Below are 18,456 nucleotides of genomic sequence, written 5' to 3'. Positions count from 1 at the left end.
GCACTCTGGAATCCAGAGGGAGTCACAGAACTCGCTGCTACCTTCCCTCTGGCTTTTCTCATTTTCTTCCCCTTTTAAGGAAGAGAGATATTTTCAGTGCTTAATTACTACATTAGAGCTGAGACTGAATTACTCTCCAGACATGCAGCAGCAGCAGTCTCTTGTTGCACTTGCCCACTTTTACAATGGCAGTGATGATGTTGTCCCCCCTTTGGGGCTGGGATAAGAGGTGGACGAGGTGCCTGATGAGTGCAGGGGTGCACTGGAGGCATGGAGAACAACGTCATCCTTGGCACTTCTCATCTCCATTTCTCATTGCTGAGAAATGAGGAAACATGATGTTTTCTCTAGGAAACTAAAAATCCAGGCTGGGTTAGGTTAGCACCCCTTCCCTGTGGTAGGAGGATAATTTGTCAGTGTCAGACATGGTGTGCAAGGCAAGGTGTGGATGGACATTATCAGGGAGCACTTGCCTGGTCCAGAGGCTTTGGGCAGGAGCATTTGTCCCTCCTGGGCTACCTGGGGGTAGCTGCTGTCAAGAGAATTGGGTGGTTCCTTTCAGCTAAGCCCCCTTTTCCTCAGGCTGTACAGTTACAGCTAAGTTTGCAGCCTTCTCTATATCCCAGTTACTCCTCAAATGCTTGGTTTCCTTGTTTAAAGTAGTTAATGATTGCCCTCTCCTGGCTGGCCTCTCTTACTGCTGCATTGCAGCGCTGCTTCTTGGCAGAGCTCTTTCCCAAGCTCAGTGGGAAGCTCCAGGCTGACTCTCCCAGCTCCTGGCTGGATGACACTCAAGGTGAATCAGGATTTCATTCTCTTTTTGCAAACCCCTCTCCTGATCCCTTCAGAGCCCTCTGCTCTCACACAATCTGGCACCAAACTGCATCTGAATTGAAGAAAAGCGTTTATTGCCCTGTGTGGGGTCAGTTCCCTGCGCTCCCAGGCCAGGGAGCACCTGGGGCAGGTGATGCTGTCACTGCAGCCACGGGCTCTGCCTGTGGGCTGCTGCCTTCAGCTTTCACTTGACACACCTCCTGTCAAAACAACAAAAGCAGGGTAAATGAATCTACCAAGGCACCAGAAAGAGAGAATTTACTCAAGAAAGAGGGATTTTCCTTTCCCCTTTAGCTGATTATATCTAAGAGGAGCTGGCCCAGGCACAGACAGTGCTTGCCCAGGTGCTCAGCTCCTGCTGCTGCCATTTTCCAGGCCTGTGCTGGAAAGAGGAAACCAAGTTTCTGAGGCAAAGTTGGGCTCTGTGTGCTCTGAAGGAAAGGAGGAACTTAGACTTAGTGGGAAATAAGTAAAAAGTTTGTGCTGCTCAGGTACTCAGCATAGGTGAAGTTCTGTTAATGCCTGCAGCTGACACAGGGCTTTGTGAGCCTGCTCCAGTGCTCTGTTCACATCCACCTCCTTCAGCCTGGTGACAAAGATCCCCAAAATGTTTTCTGCATTTGTTTAATTGATTTTTTTACTCCTCAGGTGCAGTGGCTAAGTTTGGCCAGTAACTACCATCTCCAGTTGCACCAGAGCTTGTAAGCACAGACAGTCCTGACTAATTCCTCTCATCTTGCCCAAATTTAGATGTGATCCAGGGACTGCAACCCCCCCAGTCCACAGCTGTGTGCAGTTCATGTAGAGAAGCTGGGCTCTGCCTCCCAGGTGCTGCTCATTTGCTAAATGGGAGAGGAGATCTGCCCCAGCCCCAAGTGCAGCCCCATTCCAAGGGTTTCACTCTCTTCCTCTGTACTCCATTCCTCTGAACCCGTGGGGCAGTTTTTAAAGCAGCCTCTTGAGGCTGGATAATTGTTGGGGATAATGTTGGAGCCACCCTGGTGGCTTGGAGCCTGCTGATGTGGATGAGCAGATGACCAGGACAGAGCAGCAAAGGTAAGATGTCTTTCACCTTCACATTGCAAACAGGAGCCCCTGTCAAGCTGACTCAGGGTCTGGGTCATTTACAGGATAAAATGTCTTAAATTGAGTGGCAGAAGTGAGGACTGGACCTGGTTAATTTTTGGGTGGAAAATATGAAGGAAAAATCCCTGGGGCCTCCTGCCCTTTCTGCAACTCCTGGGGGCAGCTGGTCCTTGCTGGGGGGGCAAAATCAGAGGTTTCAAGGCAAAATCAGTAATTTCAGGGCAAAAATCACTTGTCTATTTCCCCCCTGGCAGGGGTAGGCAGGCTGTTACCAAGGGTTCCCTGTGGATTTGCTTTAGGGGTGCTATTTTAAACCTCTGCTGAAGCAAGCTCGTGGTTATTTAACCCTCTAAATCATTTCCAACACCTTGAAAACATGTCTCCAAGACCCCAGTTTGGCAGCTGGAGGTGCAGCCTGGGGTCTTGCAGCCCTGCCTGGAGGGGGCTGTGGTGGTTTTGGTGACACAGAGTGCCCAGTACCGTTTTCCAAGGCGCATACACGATCTGCTCTGCCCTCAGCCCCAGGCACTCCACGTGGTGCTCAAATTCCTCCTGGTCTGCTGTGCTTATGCTCAGATTCCGGGCTGGAGAAGGAGAAGGACTTGTCAGGTGTTAAGATACGGACTGGTGGCCTCAGCACACCCTTTGTGTCACATCCCTGTCCTTGCTGCCCCCTTCCCCAGCAGTGCTTGTTGTGGATGTGGTCTGTGTGGGGGTCTCTCACCCCCAGAGCAAACATCTGAGCAAAACCAACCTTGGGCACCTCTTGTTTAACCCTCTCCCTCTGGTCCTGTATGCTTAAAGGGGTTGCAGGATGGTTTGATATTCTTGGGGGTGTCAGGAGGGACCTGTAGGGAGGCAGTTTTATATATGTGTCTTCAAAATCTCTTAAGCAACTGCTTTGCAGCCTGGCAAGATAATGGGGAGCATTACCAGGGTCAAAACTGCTGCTTTATGGGTTTGTGGTTAAATCTGATCAGCTTTAGCACTGCAAAGCCACGTGCTCTGCCCTGGGAGATAAGTACTGAAACATCATGGTTGGCTTGAAAATCTTGAGATTTTACAATGATACCGATACTGAATTGTATTTGCTTCCTGTTCTTTGAATATTTATGGTGTAAGCTGGTTTGGTCTTTAACTTGGTTTTCTTTCCTGTTCTGCTAAGAGGTTGTGGGGTTTAATGGGGTTTGCAAATCCCGTGACCCCTGCAGTGTTGCTCTCAGGAAAATCACTGACTGTTGGTGAAACCAAGTTGCTGTATGGTTTTAGTTGATCATTTTGTGTGTGTGTTCAGGTGTGCTGTGATAGCTTTAAATTACTTTAGGATGGAGTTTCATACCATAGAGATACTGCCCCAAATACGTCCTGTCCTTCTGCATTTGGTACTGGATGAGTAAAAGGTTTTCAGAGCTCATGTTCATCAGCATCCCCTCAGTTTGCTGGGTCTTGGCTTGAAGAGAACAGATACAATAACTCAGATTTTCAGTGCTGCAGCAGCAATAAACTCCAGTCCAGGTGTGGGCAATGTCAGTACTCCCTGGGATTCAACCCTCAGTAGCAGGTGAAGACAAATGTCCTGAAATAGGGTGATTTTTTTGGCTCTTCATTTATACAAATTGTATTTATTAAAAATGGGGCTGGGGTGTGAAAGAGCCTGAGTCCCCCAGCTGGTGTCCTGCTGTTGGGATGTGCTGAATGATGTGGAGTGTTGGGACTCAGGGTTTGAAGGGTCAGAGCAAGCTGTGTGCCAGGGGATTGCAATTCCCACCCCAGCCTGGCTCACCCCACTTCCTCAGCAAGGAGGAATCAGCTCAGAACGAGAGCCTTCATTAATTCACTGAAACCTGCCATGAGTGTTCCCTCCTTCCCCCAAGGGACTGTGAAATAACTTCACCAGCAGGATGGTGCTCTCCTGCAGGGATGGGGGCAGGTTTGCTCCTGGCACAGCATTACTCTGGGTTTAGTGGGGCTGTGATCCCTGGGAGCAGGAATAACCTGGGTGCCCCTGGGTTTGGGGAGCTGTTTGGAGCTCACTGAGGCTTCAAACAGGCAAAGAGACTCGGGAATAAAACACGTCAGATAATGTAAAACAGGGACATGGGCCCTTTGTGTGTGTCAATCCATGTGAAACCGTGGGCAGGGTGATAACCCCAGCCGTGCTGCTCACCGTCCTTCACCAGCGTGGCGTTACCGACACTGACTTCCAGGTAGGTGAGGTTGTTGGTAAAACATTGGTCCCCCCTGGAGAGAGAGAGGGGAAGGGGCCGATGCCATGGTCTGGAAAGGACCAGCAAAGCCCCAGCCCTGGTCCTGACCCCACCCCGGGCACCTGCCACCTCCTGCCCAGGGTTAATTCCTGTTGCTGTTAAAATCAAGGCGTTTCTCCCGTGCGTTTTCCTGACCTCCAGCAGCAGCTCGTGGTCTCAGCCTTGCCATTGCTTGCCCACCCCTTGGTGGTCAGATGTTTTCCACCCTGAAATAACTGAAACCTCAAAGTGCTGCCTGCGTTGGCACGGAAAAAAGTCATCCCCTGAAATTCTGAGCCTGTGGGGGAAACAGCTTTGGGTGCCTGGCAGGGTCAGCAGCTGTGGCACAGGGACTTCTGGAGAGGTCTTCTCCTTGCCTGCAGGGCTTGGTGCCCGTGAGGCCTCTGTGCCCTGCAAAACTTGTCTGAACCCGTGGCCTGCCAAATAAATAAGTAAATAAAGGAGATGAGGGAGAGAAGAGAGGGCAGAGGGTGCACAGAGCGGGCAGGAGAGACTCCCTTTGCAAAAAACAATCTGGAATCGTGCTCGCGCCTTGTGCTAAAAGATTTTCGGGCTGTAGCAGGGAGGGGATGGGTTGAGGGCACAGGGACCGCATCTTACACGGCCACGTAGTGGCTGATGAGCAGCTGCTGCCCGCTGGCACCGGGCTCCAAGCGCAGGAAGGCGTGATCGATGAGCAGCATCTCCACTTGGTGCTGGGGGAACTGGGCAGCCCCTGCCAGGTACAGCCACGTCCCCAGCAGCTGTGGGGAGGGAAGGACAGCGTGGTGACAGCAGAAACTCTGAGATTTCCACCCTCCCCGGGGCAAAACTGATAGTGCTGCTAGTTCTCCCTCTGGCGACAAGGTGAAATATATCCAAATGAACCGGGGGAAAAAAGAAATACAGCTGAGCGTGGGGGTTGTGAAGGATGGGGGTGCTGCGGCAGGGTCAGGACAGCCCCGGGGGATTTATACCAAAACCAGCCAGCCCACCCGCCTTGTTCCGAGGTCGCTGCTGGGAGCCTGAGAAAAGCGGCTCCTTCGGGGTGTCCGGAGACCAAAGCGCTCCCGTTTGTTGCGGGTGTTTCCCCGACAGCACCGCGACCGATGTGCTGGGGGAGCAGTGGGAACAAGGCGAGGTTTTCCCCTTTCCCAAGGGACGGGAGGCTCAGCAGAGCAGCCCCGGGGCTCGCAGTCTGTCCTACCTTGGATGCCGTGGAGCTGTCGGGGCGCTGGGCTCCGCAGGGCGCAGCATCCGCGGCCAGCAGGGCGAGGCTCAGCAGCAGCAGCAGCAGCGCCGTGCCGGCACGGGCCATGGCTGTCCGAGCACAGCCCTGCACACACGGCCTCTCCTGGCTCCTGCAGCTCTGCTGGGAGGGGACAGGATGTCCCCAGGGCTGCCGGATCTGCGCCCGTGTCGCAATCGGTGCCTCTCGGGGGCGATGCCCAGCCAAGAGCCGCGTGCTTGGCACTTGCCCCGGCCTCGGATGTGGCTGCTGTCGGCAAGTGTTGGCAGGAGTGGGCTGTTAGGGATGTACTTACTGTATTTAATACTTAAATCTGCCCGAAAAGTGCCCATTTCCCCCCTGTGAGCAGCTGCCGTAGGCACCTCTTGCTCTGCTAATGAGACGTGCGACCCTCCCAGTGCTGCTTTGGCTGCAGACCCCCCCACCCCAATCCGGGCAGAGCCCAAGGGGGCTTTGAAGAGAAGGTGCTTTTGCTGTCCTTGCCAAAACTGGACTTAAAAGTGGTGTTTGTGGGTCTCAGAGGTCACTCCTGTCCTGCTGGACACATCCCCTGTGGCATCCCTGACCCTCCCGTCCTGCTGCTGTCCCTGGGTTGTCAGACAGGCACATCTTGTTTCTCTGTCATTTTGTGTGCCTTTTCCTCTCTGCCAGCAGAGCCTCTTGAACACTTTGGTCTGGCTCTGGGTGATGGTTTTTCCTGTCCTCTCATCCTTTCCCCTCCTCAGAGACACTTGGGGAAGGTGCAGTGTCCCCTCTTGTCACCCCACCCTGCAGTGACCCCCACACAAGCCTGTGGTGTGGATGGAGCCTTGTGGGATTTGGCTTGAAAACGGAGGGTGGGGATGTTCAGGTGCTAAGAATGTTGTGGTGGGAGAGACTCGAGGGGGTTGGCAGGTTTGTGTGTCACCCTGATGGGTGGGTGCTCATGTCCCAGTGTCCTGAGGCTGGGAGGGTCCCCTGCCACCACAGAGCGTGAGGGATGAGCACCTCTGTGCCCACTGCCATGCTTGGCCCGGGCTGGGTTTTTTCTGGAGCATTTCACATCTCTGGGTGGGTTTGGAGATGCAGCACCCTGGGCAGGGCAGGCAGGAGGGGGTCCCAGAGAAGATGGAGCGGGAGCAGCCAGTGGTTGAAACACAGGAGTTTATTTTGGGGCCAGTTGAGAACAGTGAAACTGGGTGTTTAATTCAGGAGGAAAAACCAAAATATGGGTAGGATAAGAGGTTCTGAGGCTGTGCTGAGCATGGCTGGGCTGGGGGAGGATGAGGATGGAGGAAACAACCCGGTCCATGGGGGTTACCCCAGCTGTGGATCTGCATTGTCTCCACCCCCGGGCAGGGGACAGGCGTGCTGTGGGAGAGAGAAGATCGGCTCTTGGAGACATCTCACCCAGAACCACCAGGAATGGCTGGGGTAGGATGCTCAAGGAGGAGTGGGGATGCACAGCAGGGAAGCTGTGCTGGGGGACTAAACTTACATTCCCCCCCAAACCCCAACCCAACTGGAAACAGAACCATCCAGCCAAGCAGGGGTTTGTACCTCTGTGGAAGTGTAGAACACATCCTTCTCAGTGAAGCCCAGGCACTGCAGGTGGGCTTTGAACTCCTCCATGTGCTCCTTGCTCACACTGGGTGTCCGTGCTGTCAGAGAAATGGAGAAGGAGGGGAAAGAAGTGGAGTTTTAGGGTTGCTTTGCTCCTGGGTGATCCCCATAGTGCAGATGGGGAGCTCACTGCCTGTCCCTCTTTCCCCCCTCTGTATCAGGGGAAAAGGGCTTTTTGCCTTGCTTGTGAGGACTGGAGGTGTCCATGGCCCTTGATTTGTCCCTGGGGAAGCATCTGCTCACCTGAGAGACTCAGATTTGGGAAGTCAATGTTGATGTGGTTCAGGATCAGCAGGTCTTTGTCACTTTGGATCAGTCTGGCTATGGAAACCACCTCATTTTCATCAGCTGGAAAGTATGGAGAGATTGAGATTTCCCCACTGATGAGCATCCACCCCATGCTGAGGCTCATCACCTTTTATCCTTGTGACTCATCCCAGTGGGGGCCACTCTGGTCCCTCAGTACTGCCATAGACGTGGTGTGTGGTGGAAGAAATTTTTTTCCCCCACCTCCAGACATGATTTTAGGTGTAAAAGGCTCCAGGTGCCAAGTACTGGGGGGCAGAAGCAGGAGGGGTCAAGGGGTGGCTGAGTCCCCCCACCCCATCCCAGTGCCACAACTGGAGCTGTACCGTGCTTCATCGTGGAGTTCTGCGGAAAGACCTGGACCTTGCTGGAGTTCCTCACCACACACGTCTCGTTCCTGTGGGGCAGAGAGGTCAGAAGGGGAAAATACCCCCAAGCTTGCCCCAACCAAACCTCAGGGGTCTGGAACACGAGCAGGACTGCAGAGCTTTTATTTATGTGACACAGCTGCTCTCCAGCCCCAAATCTGTGGGGTGTCTCAGCCCAGAGGATGACACCAGAGGGTAGAAATGCCCCTGGGGATGGGGGAGCCAGATCAGGGCATGAATCCCTCTCCTTACATTCTTATGATTTCGAAGATGTTGAGCTCGTCCTCATGGCTACCAGGAGTGAAAGAAAAAGCCTCAAATGTCACTGCTTCCATCTCTGCCAGGTGAGGAGGATACCTGGAGGCACCAGCGATGTAGAACCACTGTCCCAGGAGCTGCAGAGGGGAGCAGAGTGGGGAAGGTTGGAGGGGCTGTGCCAGGTTCACCCACAGGCACCCCAGGAGTGAAAACAAACGCTGTGTCCTGCTGTCCACAGCCAGGAGCACCCCGTGCAGGCGACTGCCCTGGCCAGGATCCCGGCTGGGTGAGGGTCTCTGGGTTTTGTCCCCTTTCTGTTAAGGCACTGCCCCGGCTCCCAGGGTGGCCAGTTCTTTCTGCAGTGGTGTTTCTCCTGCTCTGTGCCAGGCTGTCATTGCTTTCCTCCCATTAAAAGCTCCCAAGGGACTAAATGCTGTTTATGCAGCAAAGTGTTTGTAGAGGAGACTTGTGACCTGAGCTGCCATCACTTGAAGGACTTAAAATAGAGCAGTGAGGCATTGGGATGGTGCTGCCCAGCCTGGTTTGCAGGGAGATGGAGGCAGGAACCCCCAAAAGTGCCTGCTCATGAGATTGTGGGTGCAGAGCTGCAAGGCTTCACCCCTTCCCTGTGCTCCTGTGCAGCAGTCTGGATTTTTTTTAGGAAAACAAACATGGACAAGGCAGTGAGATGAACACTGAGCTGCCAATTCTCCTCCTATAACCTCCTCCTGTACCCACGAGGGCTGATAGGGATGGAGGGTGCCCTGGATGAGGGCAGGGCTTACCTGAGGGATGGTGGTGTTGTCGAAGGTGACCGGGATCAGCGGGGTGCAGCTTTGGGGCTCGGTGGCCAGGGCGAGGGGCAGCCCCAGGAAGAGGGCAAGGGTGGCCAACATCTCCTGGCTGTCCAGGAGGATGCTCCTGCTCTGCCAGGCTGTTGCTGAGCTCTGTCCCTTATATAGGGCTGCCAGCAATGCTGGACATCTCCAGCACCAACGTGCCTCTTCTGCTGCTGTTTGCTCAGGCATGAAGCAATAGCAGGTGGAAATTCGACTTGCAAAATCTTGGATTTCTTCAGCACAAAGGGAGGAAACTCCCCCTGCCCCCCCAAACGAATGCTTCCCCAGTGCAAGCTTTTGTTCTCAGAAATTGCAATTAATTTTGTGGGTGCCTGGCAAAGTGCTTGGCAGCTACAGGGGTGTCTGGGGACATGGAGGGCAGCAGGACATGGCTTTCCTCCACAGGGCAAATGAGCCCTTATGGGGATGAGTGGTTGGCAGCCCCGAGAGCTTTGGTCCACGCTGGTTTCCCCTTGGGACACGGGGCTTGCACAAGGGCTCATGTGTGCCCTAGGGCGGGCAGATGCCATGGGGGATTCCATGGGGTAACCATGGCTCTGAGGCAGGGAACTCATCAGTGCAGTGGGCTCAGACTTTTTAAAACCTATAAATTGCAACTTAACTTCAAACGCAGCATCTCCCTATTTTAACAGCGCCGTACGGCTCCTCTAATGTTGGCATCGTAATTAAGTGTGGTGATTAATTAATGAAATGTGTTTGCTTTCACTCTGCCCTCAGCAGCTGCTTCAGGACCTGTGGCAGGGACAATGGGGCCAGGTTTTGGTGCCAGCAGTGCTGGGAAGGGGCAGAGCAGGGCTGGGCAAACACGGCTCAGCCCTTCCCGCTGTCCCTGTCGCAACCGGCGCTGGCCAAGGCAGCTCCTGGGCTTTTTGTCCCAAACAAAACAGGATATTTCTCTTTGCTGCCCTCTTCTTTTGCCCCTTGCTGTTGCCCTCATCTTTCTCCTTTTCTCTCCCATCCTCCTTCCCCCTCCACCTCATTTTCCCTTTACTTTTTTTCCTTCTTGCTCCCCAGTGCTGTGGCAGGATGGGGACTGGGATGAGGCACCGCAGTTGGGAGCCAAGGGCATCCCAATTTTGTTGTGCATTTGGCATCAGGGGAAGGTCTGAGGTGTGGGTTTGGCTCCTCAGGTCACCTGGGGGAACCCCTGGGAGATGGGGTATTTCTGCACCTCTTGCCCACCTGGTTTTTTATGAAGAAGCAAAAAAAAAAAACCAAACCATTCCAGTCCTGTTCCATTGCCTCAGTTTTAAATATTTATTTAAAGTTAAAAAAAAAAAAAAAAAAGAGAAAAGAAAAAAAAAAAAGCTTTAAGAAGAACAAATGGTACCTGCAGCCTTGAGAAAACACAAAATCAATGGCATGGGATGAGAAATGGAGAGATCTGGAGTATGGGGGGTGTGCAGGGAGGCAGCAAATGATGGGTGGTGGTGATTTTGGCCTGGGGATGAGGTATTTCTGGTAGGGGCTGCGTGGAGAGCGAGGTATTAGGGACAGATCCTGTTAACCTTTTCTGATGGTGGTTGGGAACCAACCAGCAGGCAGTAGTGACAAAAAAAAAAAAAATACACAAAGAGAGACTCACAGATAATTTTTTTTTCCCTCAAAAAAATAAAATCCATAGTCCATATGAGACATGAAAACTCCAAACAGGCACTGAAGAGTTTCTGATACAGTACAGCTCTGATTACATCAATATTATTCCTTATATAGAATTAAAGATTACCATAATTATCCTCTTTAAAAAAAAAAAAAATCCTCCAAATTTACATATAGAGACTAAATTTCTACAAAACTTAACAAAACAAAACCCTTCCAAGCTCAGCTGGATTCTGAAACAAGGTACCATCATGTCAGTCTTGACAGAGGGGCCGAGGGAAGAGTTGCAGAGCTCGGTTTAAATGTGAGCTTAGTCCAGGGAGTCATATGGGAACTCAGTACAGCCCAACTCAACCAACACCAGAGGAGCTCTCTGAGGCTCAACACTTCTGGATGAGCTGTGTCCTTCACTCCCCTCCCAAAGTAGTGAAGTGCTGATGAACAAAAAAAGAAAAAAAGCAAATTTGTTTGTAAATTATCCCATAAGTGATGCTGGCTGTGGTGTGAGTTGTGTTATTGACACCCATGGCCACTGAAGGATCCCTTTTAAGGATGGCTGTTTCTCTGATTTAACTGTAGCACATAATCTCCTCTCTTCCCAGAGAGATTATTCTATGGGGCTTTTTGTTTTTTTGGGTCTGTGGCAAGACATTGTAGCACCTTCACAACCTTAAATAAAGTCATATATATAAAATAACACACTTTTTTAAGAGCACCAGAGATTTCACAGTGAGAGGTAGAAACAAATCAGATGAGCCCATTCCCTCTCTCTATTTTAGCACCAATCTCTTCCCCTCTCCTCTTTCCAGTCCCCCTTCTTTACTTCATGACTCTCCCCTACTCCAACACCACACGTTGAGAGGGGGAGTGTTGATTAAACTCATGGAAGGAGGAACTTGGCTTTTTTTTCTTTTTTTTTTTTTTTTCTTTTTTCTTTCTGCTTTAAATAATATAATATATATATTTTGTTTCTTCTAATATTGCACATCAAAATGCTTCCTGTACACAGAGCAGCCAGATTCAACTTGCAGCTCCGCCTGGGAGACCTGATGCAGCACGTGGCTGTCCAGAAGGTGACAAGCTCTGAGAGGGAAGCTCTATTTTTTTAATTATTTTTTTTTTTTCAATGGAAAGAGCGTTTGGTAACTCGGGAACCAGACAAAAATGGGTGGGTGGGGTGGGGAAAAGAACGAAAAAACCCACACGCTGCAAGTCGCTTGAGGTTTCTGTCAATGTTTTCTTTGGTCATGGAAAAGGCTTTGTGTGTGGAACCACAACACCCAGTCCCCTGCTCCCTTTTCACCGCTCACGTCCTGACTGATGCCCGCTTCCCCCACGTCCTTGTTCTTCCTCCTTCCAACAACTGGCTGAGTTCAGTAGATCATGGGTTCTTGGAGACCTTGAGCCAAAGGCTGGAGCAAGAGTTGACCCAAAAGATACAGCCCAGCTGTCCTTGCTGCAGAGAGGGGGGAGAGCCCCTGTGAGGACAGGCCACAGGTGGGATTGGAGCCTCAGAGCCCACGTTCCATAGCTTGGTTCAGAGGAAGCAGACGGGGCCGACCTCGAGGTGATACTGCTGTCCTGGCTCGGACGGGGGCAGGTTGTAGATGTTGACAATTGGCAGCTGCTGAGGGTCTTGTGTCCGAAAGGAAAAGAGGGTCCGACGCCAGCGCCCATCCTTGATCTGTGTGGGGAGGGGGGACAGAGAGAAAGCTGCTGAACCAGGGGGTGAACCCTGCTGGAAAGGAATGTATTCCATGGGCTGTAAGCCTGAAAATCCCTCTGTGAGACAAGGGGCTGTCCCTTGGGCTGAGCAGGGCTGGGGTGGGCTTAGAGAGCATTTTGGGGAGCCCTTTATCAGGCTGATGGAAATGGAGCTGGAGTGGTACCACCAAGACAAACTCCTAATGCTGTGGGCCCAAATGCAGCCCTGTGTCTCCTGACTCCACATGGCACCAGACAAGAGCCAGGGTCATCACCCAGGGGGAGCCATTTCCTCTTCTGTCACTTAACTGCTGCTATCTACGACAGGTAACTTCAGAATTTCATCTTTTGCTTTCTATTTGAAGGCCATCTGCTTCACAGGAGCTGCTATAGCACCCCAGCCTGGAAAATTACTGGAGAACTGCTATACCCAACCCTTCTCCCTTGTAGGATGAGCAGCATAGGTGTTACTTGAGCCCCAGAGCGGGCTCTGGGATTTCTCTCCATTTCTTCCCCCCTCTTTCACAACAACATACCTTGCAATCATCAGCTGCCACTTCTGGCCTGAGCTGCCCACTGGCTTCAAACATCTGCCCGTTCCAGGCCCTGAAGCGCACGGCTTTCTCCGAGGGTTTCTCAGCGGAGCCTTCGCGCCACACAGAGGTGTTCAGGCAGTGGATGGTGATGTGCTGCACCACCTCCGAGCTCAGCAGGCGCAGGAAGTTCATCTGGACCCTCCCGATGTCAAAATCCAGCTGTAAGGTGACAGAGAGGTCATAGGGGGACCCTGCAGAGGGGCTGAGGGGAGCAGGGATAGTGCAAGGTGGGATTGCAAAGGGGGTCCCTGTCCTCTGCTTCGTTCTGCACCAGGCTCCAAAGCTGGATCTGAGGTGAATATGGACAGGAGGGACAGATGCCAAGTCATTTTGGAAAGTTTTCATGGGGACACAGCAGGTCCTTTGCTTTGCAGAAAAAACTGGAAGGTCCTTGAATAGGAGGAAAAGAATGTAAACTTTCAATTCAATACAACTTGCAAAGCAGGTTCCAGTTCATCTGCAAACAAGCCCAGATATTGCTATTTGTATTTTTAGTACAGGTACTTCCTCAACAAAAATCCCATAGCAATAACTTCACTGGAAACTTGTTTATTTAAGCTGATCTCACTTCTCCAGGTGGCGGAAAACAAAATGCGAGCGTGACCCAAACATAAGTCAGGTCAATAAAGGACTTGGGAGCAGCATGTTTGTGAAATTACCGGTCATGTTAAGCCTGTGGGTTCTTTAAACATCATTGTAACACATGGCTTTGTCTTGACAAGAGCCAATAACAGCCTTAGGTGTATTTTTTAACTCCTGAGAGCAGTGCTGGGTGCTGGAGCTGCACTAATCCTCCCCCAGCCTGTGCGCTGTGTCCTCGTGGTCACTGTCCGGTGTCCTGGGACAACACACCCTGCGTCAATATTGGGCAACAGCAGTGTGGGGCTGAGCTGTGCCTACCTTGGAGACAGTGACAGGGCTGAGACACGTCTGGCCACCGTTGGTGAAGTTACAGATGACCTTTATGGTGTCTGAGGAACAGCCAAGGTTTGGGTCAATCCAGTAGGTACCTGAGGAAATGGAGGGTTCAGGGATTAACAAGGGCACTTAACCTTTCCAAATGGGAGTTTTGGTTTCTTTGTGACTGGTCCCAGGGAAGGAGACCACGTGAAACAGCCCTGTGGAGGATGCAGCCTTTGCACATTTGGGGCTTCCTACCATCGGTCATCTTCTGTTCACAGTTCATCAGGTCCCGGCAGATGCGCGCAGGGTTCTCCTTGGTTCCCAGGGGTCTTTTGATGCTCTGAATGAGGTTGCTGAGGTAGTGTAGAGTCTTAAAGATCTCCCCTCCATGGTCCAGCATGAGAAGGTCTGGATGTTGGTAACCCTGGAGAGACAAGAAGGTCAGTCAGGGGTGCCTTGGGGGCACAGGGTGCTGCAACCACAAGGGCTCCTGCATCATTTTGAGAAAAATCAGTGGTCAAAGGCTGTGCTGGCATGGGGCCAGCGAGCCACAGGCCTTGTATTATCCCAAACAGAACATTGCTGAAATGCTGGCAAAGTCACAATGGCAAAGTCAGGAGGTCTGAAGCTTCACAAATCAGTGACACAACAGAAATATATCCTTTGACTGGACCTTTGCCTGCATAAATTCTGGGTATTCCACTAGAACAGTGACAAAGCAGAGCTTTGTATAAATTTTCTGCACACAGAAAGCACTGAAGAGACCATTCCCAGTCTCCAGATCAAGCAGAGGCCAGAGAGTTAAAAAATTCCCTCGTACCTCTCTCTTGAGCGCGGTGTTGGAGTCGATCAGTGTCTGGAAAGCTGCCCCAAAGCCATCTTGCTGCTGGTGTGGTGTGAAAAGGATGGAAACTGAGACTGTTAGAAGCTGAACATGCCCTGACACAGGAAAACACTTCTCAGTCTAAGGCTGCAGTTTGAGCATTGCCCTGCTGACAGAGCAGGACCTGGTGTGTGTCTCAATGGGCCCTGCAGGACCTGTTACCATCATTAACAAAAATACAGAGAATGGCAACTTACAAATGAGGCTGGAACTCCTGGCGGTCCCTGGAAAGCAGAGGGAAAAAAGGGGGCATCAGCCAGAAAGCTGGGCAGTCACTGTTGCACAGATATTCAGCCATGGCCTTTTGAAATCCCCCTTCCCGTGGAGAGAAGTGAGAGAGGCAACAATGCTGGCTCTATGAAACTCTTGGGATGGTTTGGACTAAAGCACAAGAAACACTGGTCCATTCACACACATGGTTTTGCATATGAGGAATGGGGCTAAGCTGTAATTTCCAGGGAGGGAGCAGTCCCTCTGGAGAGCGTCACAGCAACCATTTCAGCTTCTTTCAGTCATGAACCCTTCCCACATCTACGTACCGGAGGGCCAGGGTGTCCTCGAGGGCCTGGAGGACCCTAAAGACAGAGTGGCATCAGTTAGTGAAATATCTCCAGTTTTTATTTCCATTTCTGTTTTTTTTACCAGCAGGAATCTGCTCCCAGCTGGATTTTTGACACCTCACAGCAGCCCCAAAACTTTCAGAGGACAAGGGGGTGGCCCCATTTTGCCCCTGCTCTGGGTACATTTGTCTGCACCTGGTCTATTCCTGCTGCATCCCTTGTTCCCAGCCCGTTAAGCTCCTCAGCTGTCACTAATGCCACATCCCCAGGTACTCATCACATTCCATGTGTGCAATCACCCACCCTGCAGCTTTACACTTGCTAAAAGCAACTGTTTTATTTAAATACAAACTATCAATCAGAAAAAGGGATGTCAGACACTTACCCTTGGACCTTGAAGACCCTGCAGGGGAAAAAAAAAAAAAGGAGAAGCTGTCAGAAAATGCTCATTACTGACCCCAAATCTCCCTGTGCTGTTCCCAAGGCACCTGTGTGAGGGCTGGAGATACCACAGCTGTGGACAGCATGGTGAAGTGCTGCTGGGTTAAGGAAATGCAAATTTTACCAGCAGAGTAGTGTGGATGTGTAATCAGTGTCTTGCCCTCATGGGAGCCCGTGGTCACAGCAGAGCCGGGAATGACTCTCGATTCTTCAAAGTCAGGGACCCTCTTGGGGGCATCGGGGTGGGACCAGCACTTACCATCTCCCCACGGCTGCCTTTGTCACCCTTGGGCCCCTGCAAAGCACAGGAGGTGGCTGTCACCGACCATTCACAACCTGCCTTGCTGGGTGCTGCCCCCCAGAAGCTCCTTGCAAGGACTCCAGAGCATCTCTAACTCATCAGCTCAGCTTGTCACGTTGGCCTCCCCATCCCAAAGCAAAAAATGCCATTACTGCCTGTTTTGGCAATGTTTGAGCTCATCTTATTGGTTTTTATCTCTGCCAGTAGCAGCCTCTGGACAGAGCTCTGAGTGGTGCTATGCCTGTGTTTTCATGAAGAGCTCACCTGATCTTTCATCTGTGGGGATCATCTTTAGGGCAGGCAGGGATTTTCAACACTTCCCAAAATCAAGTGGTTCCCAGTTTAATACATTTTTAAAATAATAATTATTTAAATGTGTTCCTCCCCCACCCCAGGCCAAGTTCTTTGGAAAATCTGGCATTCAAAAATCTTGTCTTCCATTGACATTGAAAATCTTGCACTTATGTATGGCTGCTCCTCACTTTTCAGCTAATACTCTGCCAGCAACTATCTGTGCAGCCAGAGACTAAGCCTGCACTTTTCTGAAGCTGCTGACCTTAAAACCCATTTTGTTTTCCTGATTATAGCAGGATTTGGGGGTTACTTGTGCTGGCCTCAAGCATTTTGGATCTCACACAAACTCCCAAAAAGTACAGGCAGGAAGAAGTGTGGATACTTACAGGGCTTCCTGTGGGACCCTGAATGCCGAGAGGACCAATAATTCCTTCTTTTCCCTAGAAAAGACAAGATGTGTGACCCACCACGTGGGACCTGACACTCATTTTCACTAGGGCAGACTCAGTGAAGACACTGAATCTCTGCTGCTTTTCACAACTTGGTGGTATTTGCTGTATCTGGAATAAAAAACCATTTCAAACTGCAAGTCCAAAGAGACAAGTCCTCACAGTATGGTCGTCCTGAGCCTTGTTAAACCTCAGAAATTCCATAAACAGAAGGATTTCAGTGTGGCTGGAGTGCTCAGTGCAGCGTGGCTGTCTCCAAGCCCTGTGCAGATGTGGTCACTGTGCTCCTCACAGCCCCTGCAGCCTGACAGAAACAGGGCTGAAGGAAGAAAATCCTCCCAAACCCACAAACTGGAAAATCACTCACCATGAGACCTGGTGGTCCACGTGGTCCCTGAATACCTTTGAACCCAAGGTCTCCTGGGGGGCCCTGTGAGCAAAAAATGAGATGTGAGGTCCACTAAATCACCAAGCCCTGTGTTTATGCCCTTGCTTAGAGCTCTGCTTTAAGGACAGGGGTGCTGCCTCTTGTCTGTGGGACTGGGAAGATCCAAACTGTTGTAAATTCTTTTCCCACTCCTGTTTTGTAAGGATTTTGCTTTTGACAGAAAAGTTTCCTCTTCACTAGGGAAATGATATGCTGATAAAATGAGTCAAAGCTCTCAGTGTTAGGGGTACACATCTGTGTCTCAGGTGCAGGCTGATGGTTGATACTGGAAATATAAATGTCAGAAAGAGAGAAAACAGCCACAGAATCTCTAGGAGAGCCCTTTTCCTCCAACAAAGCATATGTAAGCACACACTCACTTAACAAATGGAGATTCACCAAGTAAAGAAAGTTTGGATCAAAATTCAATTTCCATAGTTTCTGCAGAGCTGCTAGAAATGCAACAAGTGTGGCACTGCCTGTCCCCAGTAAAGTGAGACCAGAAAACCAGGTGGTCCCCAGCAGCCTCTTACCTTTGGCCCAAACAGTCCTGCAATCCCTGGAAATCCTGCCTCTCCAAAGTCGCCCTGCACACGACAGCCAAGACAAATACAAGAACAAAGGACAAGAGTAAATTCACACTGATGGCTGGGGATGTCACTCAGAGATGCAACAAGAGTTCAGCAGCTCCAGAGAAAGAGAAATCTCTGAGTATCCCTCAGTCTAAACAGGACTGATGAGAAAGAAGAAGGAAAAAACCCTGGAGGAGGAACTACACAAACATCAGGCTCGAATGGACTCACTGGATCCCTTAGATCTCACCAATGCCACCTTTTTGCCCCCAAATTGGGAGGCAAACCTGCACTATTCCCAGCAGATGCTTCTCTGGCTTGGCCCAGCAGAAGCAGGATGCAGAGCATCTATTCTGAGTTTTTATCTTGGAATTTCATGCTGCAAAATAACAGCCTCAAAGTTCTTTAAAACAAGCTCCTCTTTTATTTCTAATACAAACTGGACTGACCTACTGATACAAACTGTATTTTTAAACTATGCTCATTCAAGCTGTTAAAATGTTCATACAACATAACCTCCTACTCAAGCCCAGGATAACCATGCATATCCTCTAATTCTTTTCCTATTCTACTCTGTGGGGATTTTTCCTTAAGTTTGTAAGAAAAATAATAATAAAATAGTTGAAAGACCGTCAAGCTTGAATCAGCACATAGCATGTACTCTGAGAATAAAAAATCCACCCTGGGTAGCATGTCCTTATGTAAACATCCTCCTTTCAGCATGTTTGACATGGTCATCCTTTGATATTTTTGGGCTTCTCAGATGTCAAAATTCAAGATGATTCAACTTTTTTTTTTTTTTTTGAAAAAAAAGGGGTCATAAACCTTTACCAGATGATTCTTCTCCAGTGTTAGGAACATCAGAGACAGATAAGGCTTGTTTGGCCTTTTGGCAGGACTGTCTCACCCACTCTGACT

At 50.6% G+C, this 18,456-nt stretch overlaps 3 protein-coding genes across 9 annotated transcripts in view; all 3 read right to left on the bottom strand.

Moving 5' to 3' along the window:
• Window positions 1-887: 887 nt before the first annotated feature.
• On the bottom strand, window positions 888-5,790 carry LOC111936847 (alpha-1-acid glycoprotein-like). The gene is made up of 6 exons (XM_086857926.1): window positions 5,374-5,790; window positions 4,788-4,930; window positions 4,088-4,161; window positions 3,260-3,370; window positions 2,401-2,504; window positions 888-1,034 (listed from the first exon to the last, which is right to left on the bottom strand). Exons 1-6 carry the CDS (start codon window positions 5,482-5,484, stop codon window positions 924-926), a joined length of 654 nt encoding a protein of 217 aa, XP_086714052.1. The 5' UTR covers window positions 5,485-5,790; the 3' UTR covers window positions 888-923.
• A 751-nt stretch (window positions 5,791-6,541) lies between these two features.
• Window positions 6,542-8,937, bottom strand: ORM2 (orosomucoid 2). Its single transcript, XM_023938425.2, has 6 exons — window positions 8,735-8,937; window positions 7,944-8,086; window positions 7,650-7,720; window positions 7,261-7,365; window positions 6,955-7,055; window positions 6,542-6,765 (listed from the first exon to the last, which is right to left on the bottom strand). The coding sequence occupies exons 1-6, from the start codon at window positions 8,843-8,845 to the stop codon at window positions 6,712-6,714; spliced, it is 585 nt and encodes a 194-aa protein (XP_023794193.2). The 5' UTR covers window positions 8,846-8,937; the 3' UTR covers window positions 6,542-6,711.
• Window positions 8,938-10,042: 1,105 nt separating this feature from the next.
• COL27A1 (collagen type XXVII alpha 1 chain) overlaps window positions 10,043-18,456 on the bottom strand; it is a 184,895-nt gene continuing 176,481 nt past the window's right edge. For 3 of the 7 annotated variants that reach the window (XM_023938094.2, XM_086857916.1, XM_086857915.1), the window contains 13 exons: window positions 17,500-17,553; window positions 16,907-16,969; window positions 16,477-16,530; window positions 15,755-15,790; window positions 15,543-15,593; window positions 15,440-15,457; window positions 15,034-15,069; window positions 14,692-14,718; window positions 14,432-14,497; window positions 13,867-14,035; window positions 13,609-13,718; window positions 12,649-12,867; window positions 10,043-12,092 (listed from right to left, as the gene is read on the bottom strand). In XM_023938094.2, the coding sequence (XP_023793862.2) occupies window positions 11,946-12,092; window positions 12,649-12,867; window positions 13,609-13,718; window positions 13,867-14,035; window positions 14,432-14,497; window positions 14,692-14,718; window positions 15,034-15,069; window positions 15,440-15,457; window positions 15,543-15,593; window positions 15,755-15,790; window positions 16,477-16,530; window positions 16,907-16,969; window positions 17,500-17,553 (1,050 nt within the window). In that variant the 3' untranslated portion in view covers window positions 10,043-11,945. The remainder of the gene's footprint in view (window positions 12,093-12,648; window positions 12,868-13,608; window positions 13,719-13,866; window positions 14,036-14,431; window positions 14,498-14,691; window positions 14,719-15,033; window positions 15,070-15,439; window positions 15,458-15,542; window positions 15,594-15,754; window positions 15,791-16,476; window positions 16,531-16,906; window positions 16,970-17,499; window positions 17,554-18,456) is intronic. The other 4 variants (XM_086857913.1, XM_086857914.1, XM_023938096.2 and 1 more) reach the window with 3 other exon arrangements.

The sequence above is a fragment of the Cyanistes caeruleus genome, chromosome 20, assembly GCF_971803275.1.
Source record: "Cyanistes caeruleus chromosome 20, bCyaCae1.hap1.1, whole genome shotgun sequence".
NCBI classification, from domain to species: domain Eukaryota; kingdom Metazoa; phylum Chordata; class Aves; order Passeriformes; family Paridae; genus Cyanistes; species Cyanistes caeruleus.
The sequence above is the reverse complement of the archived record's forward strand: the minus strand, read 5'-3'. Positions and strand labels throughout refer to the sequence as shown.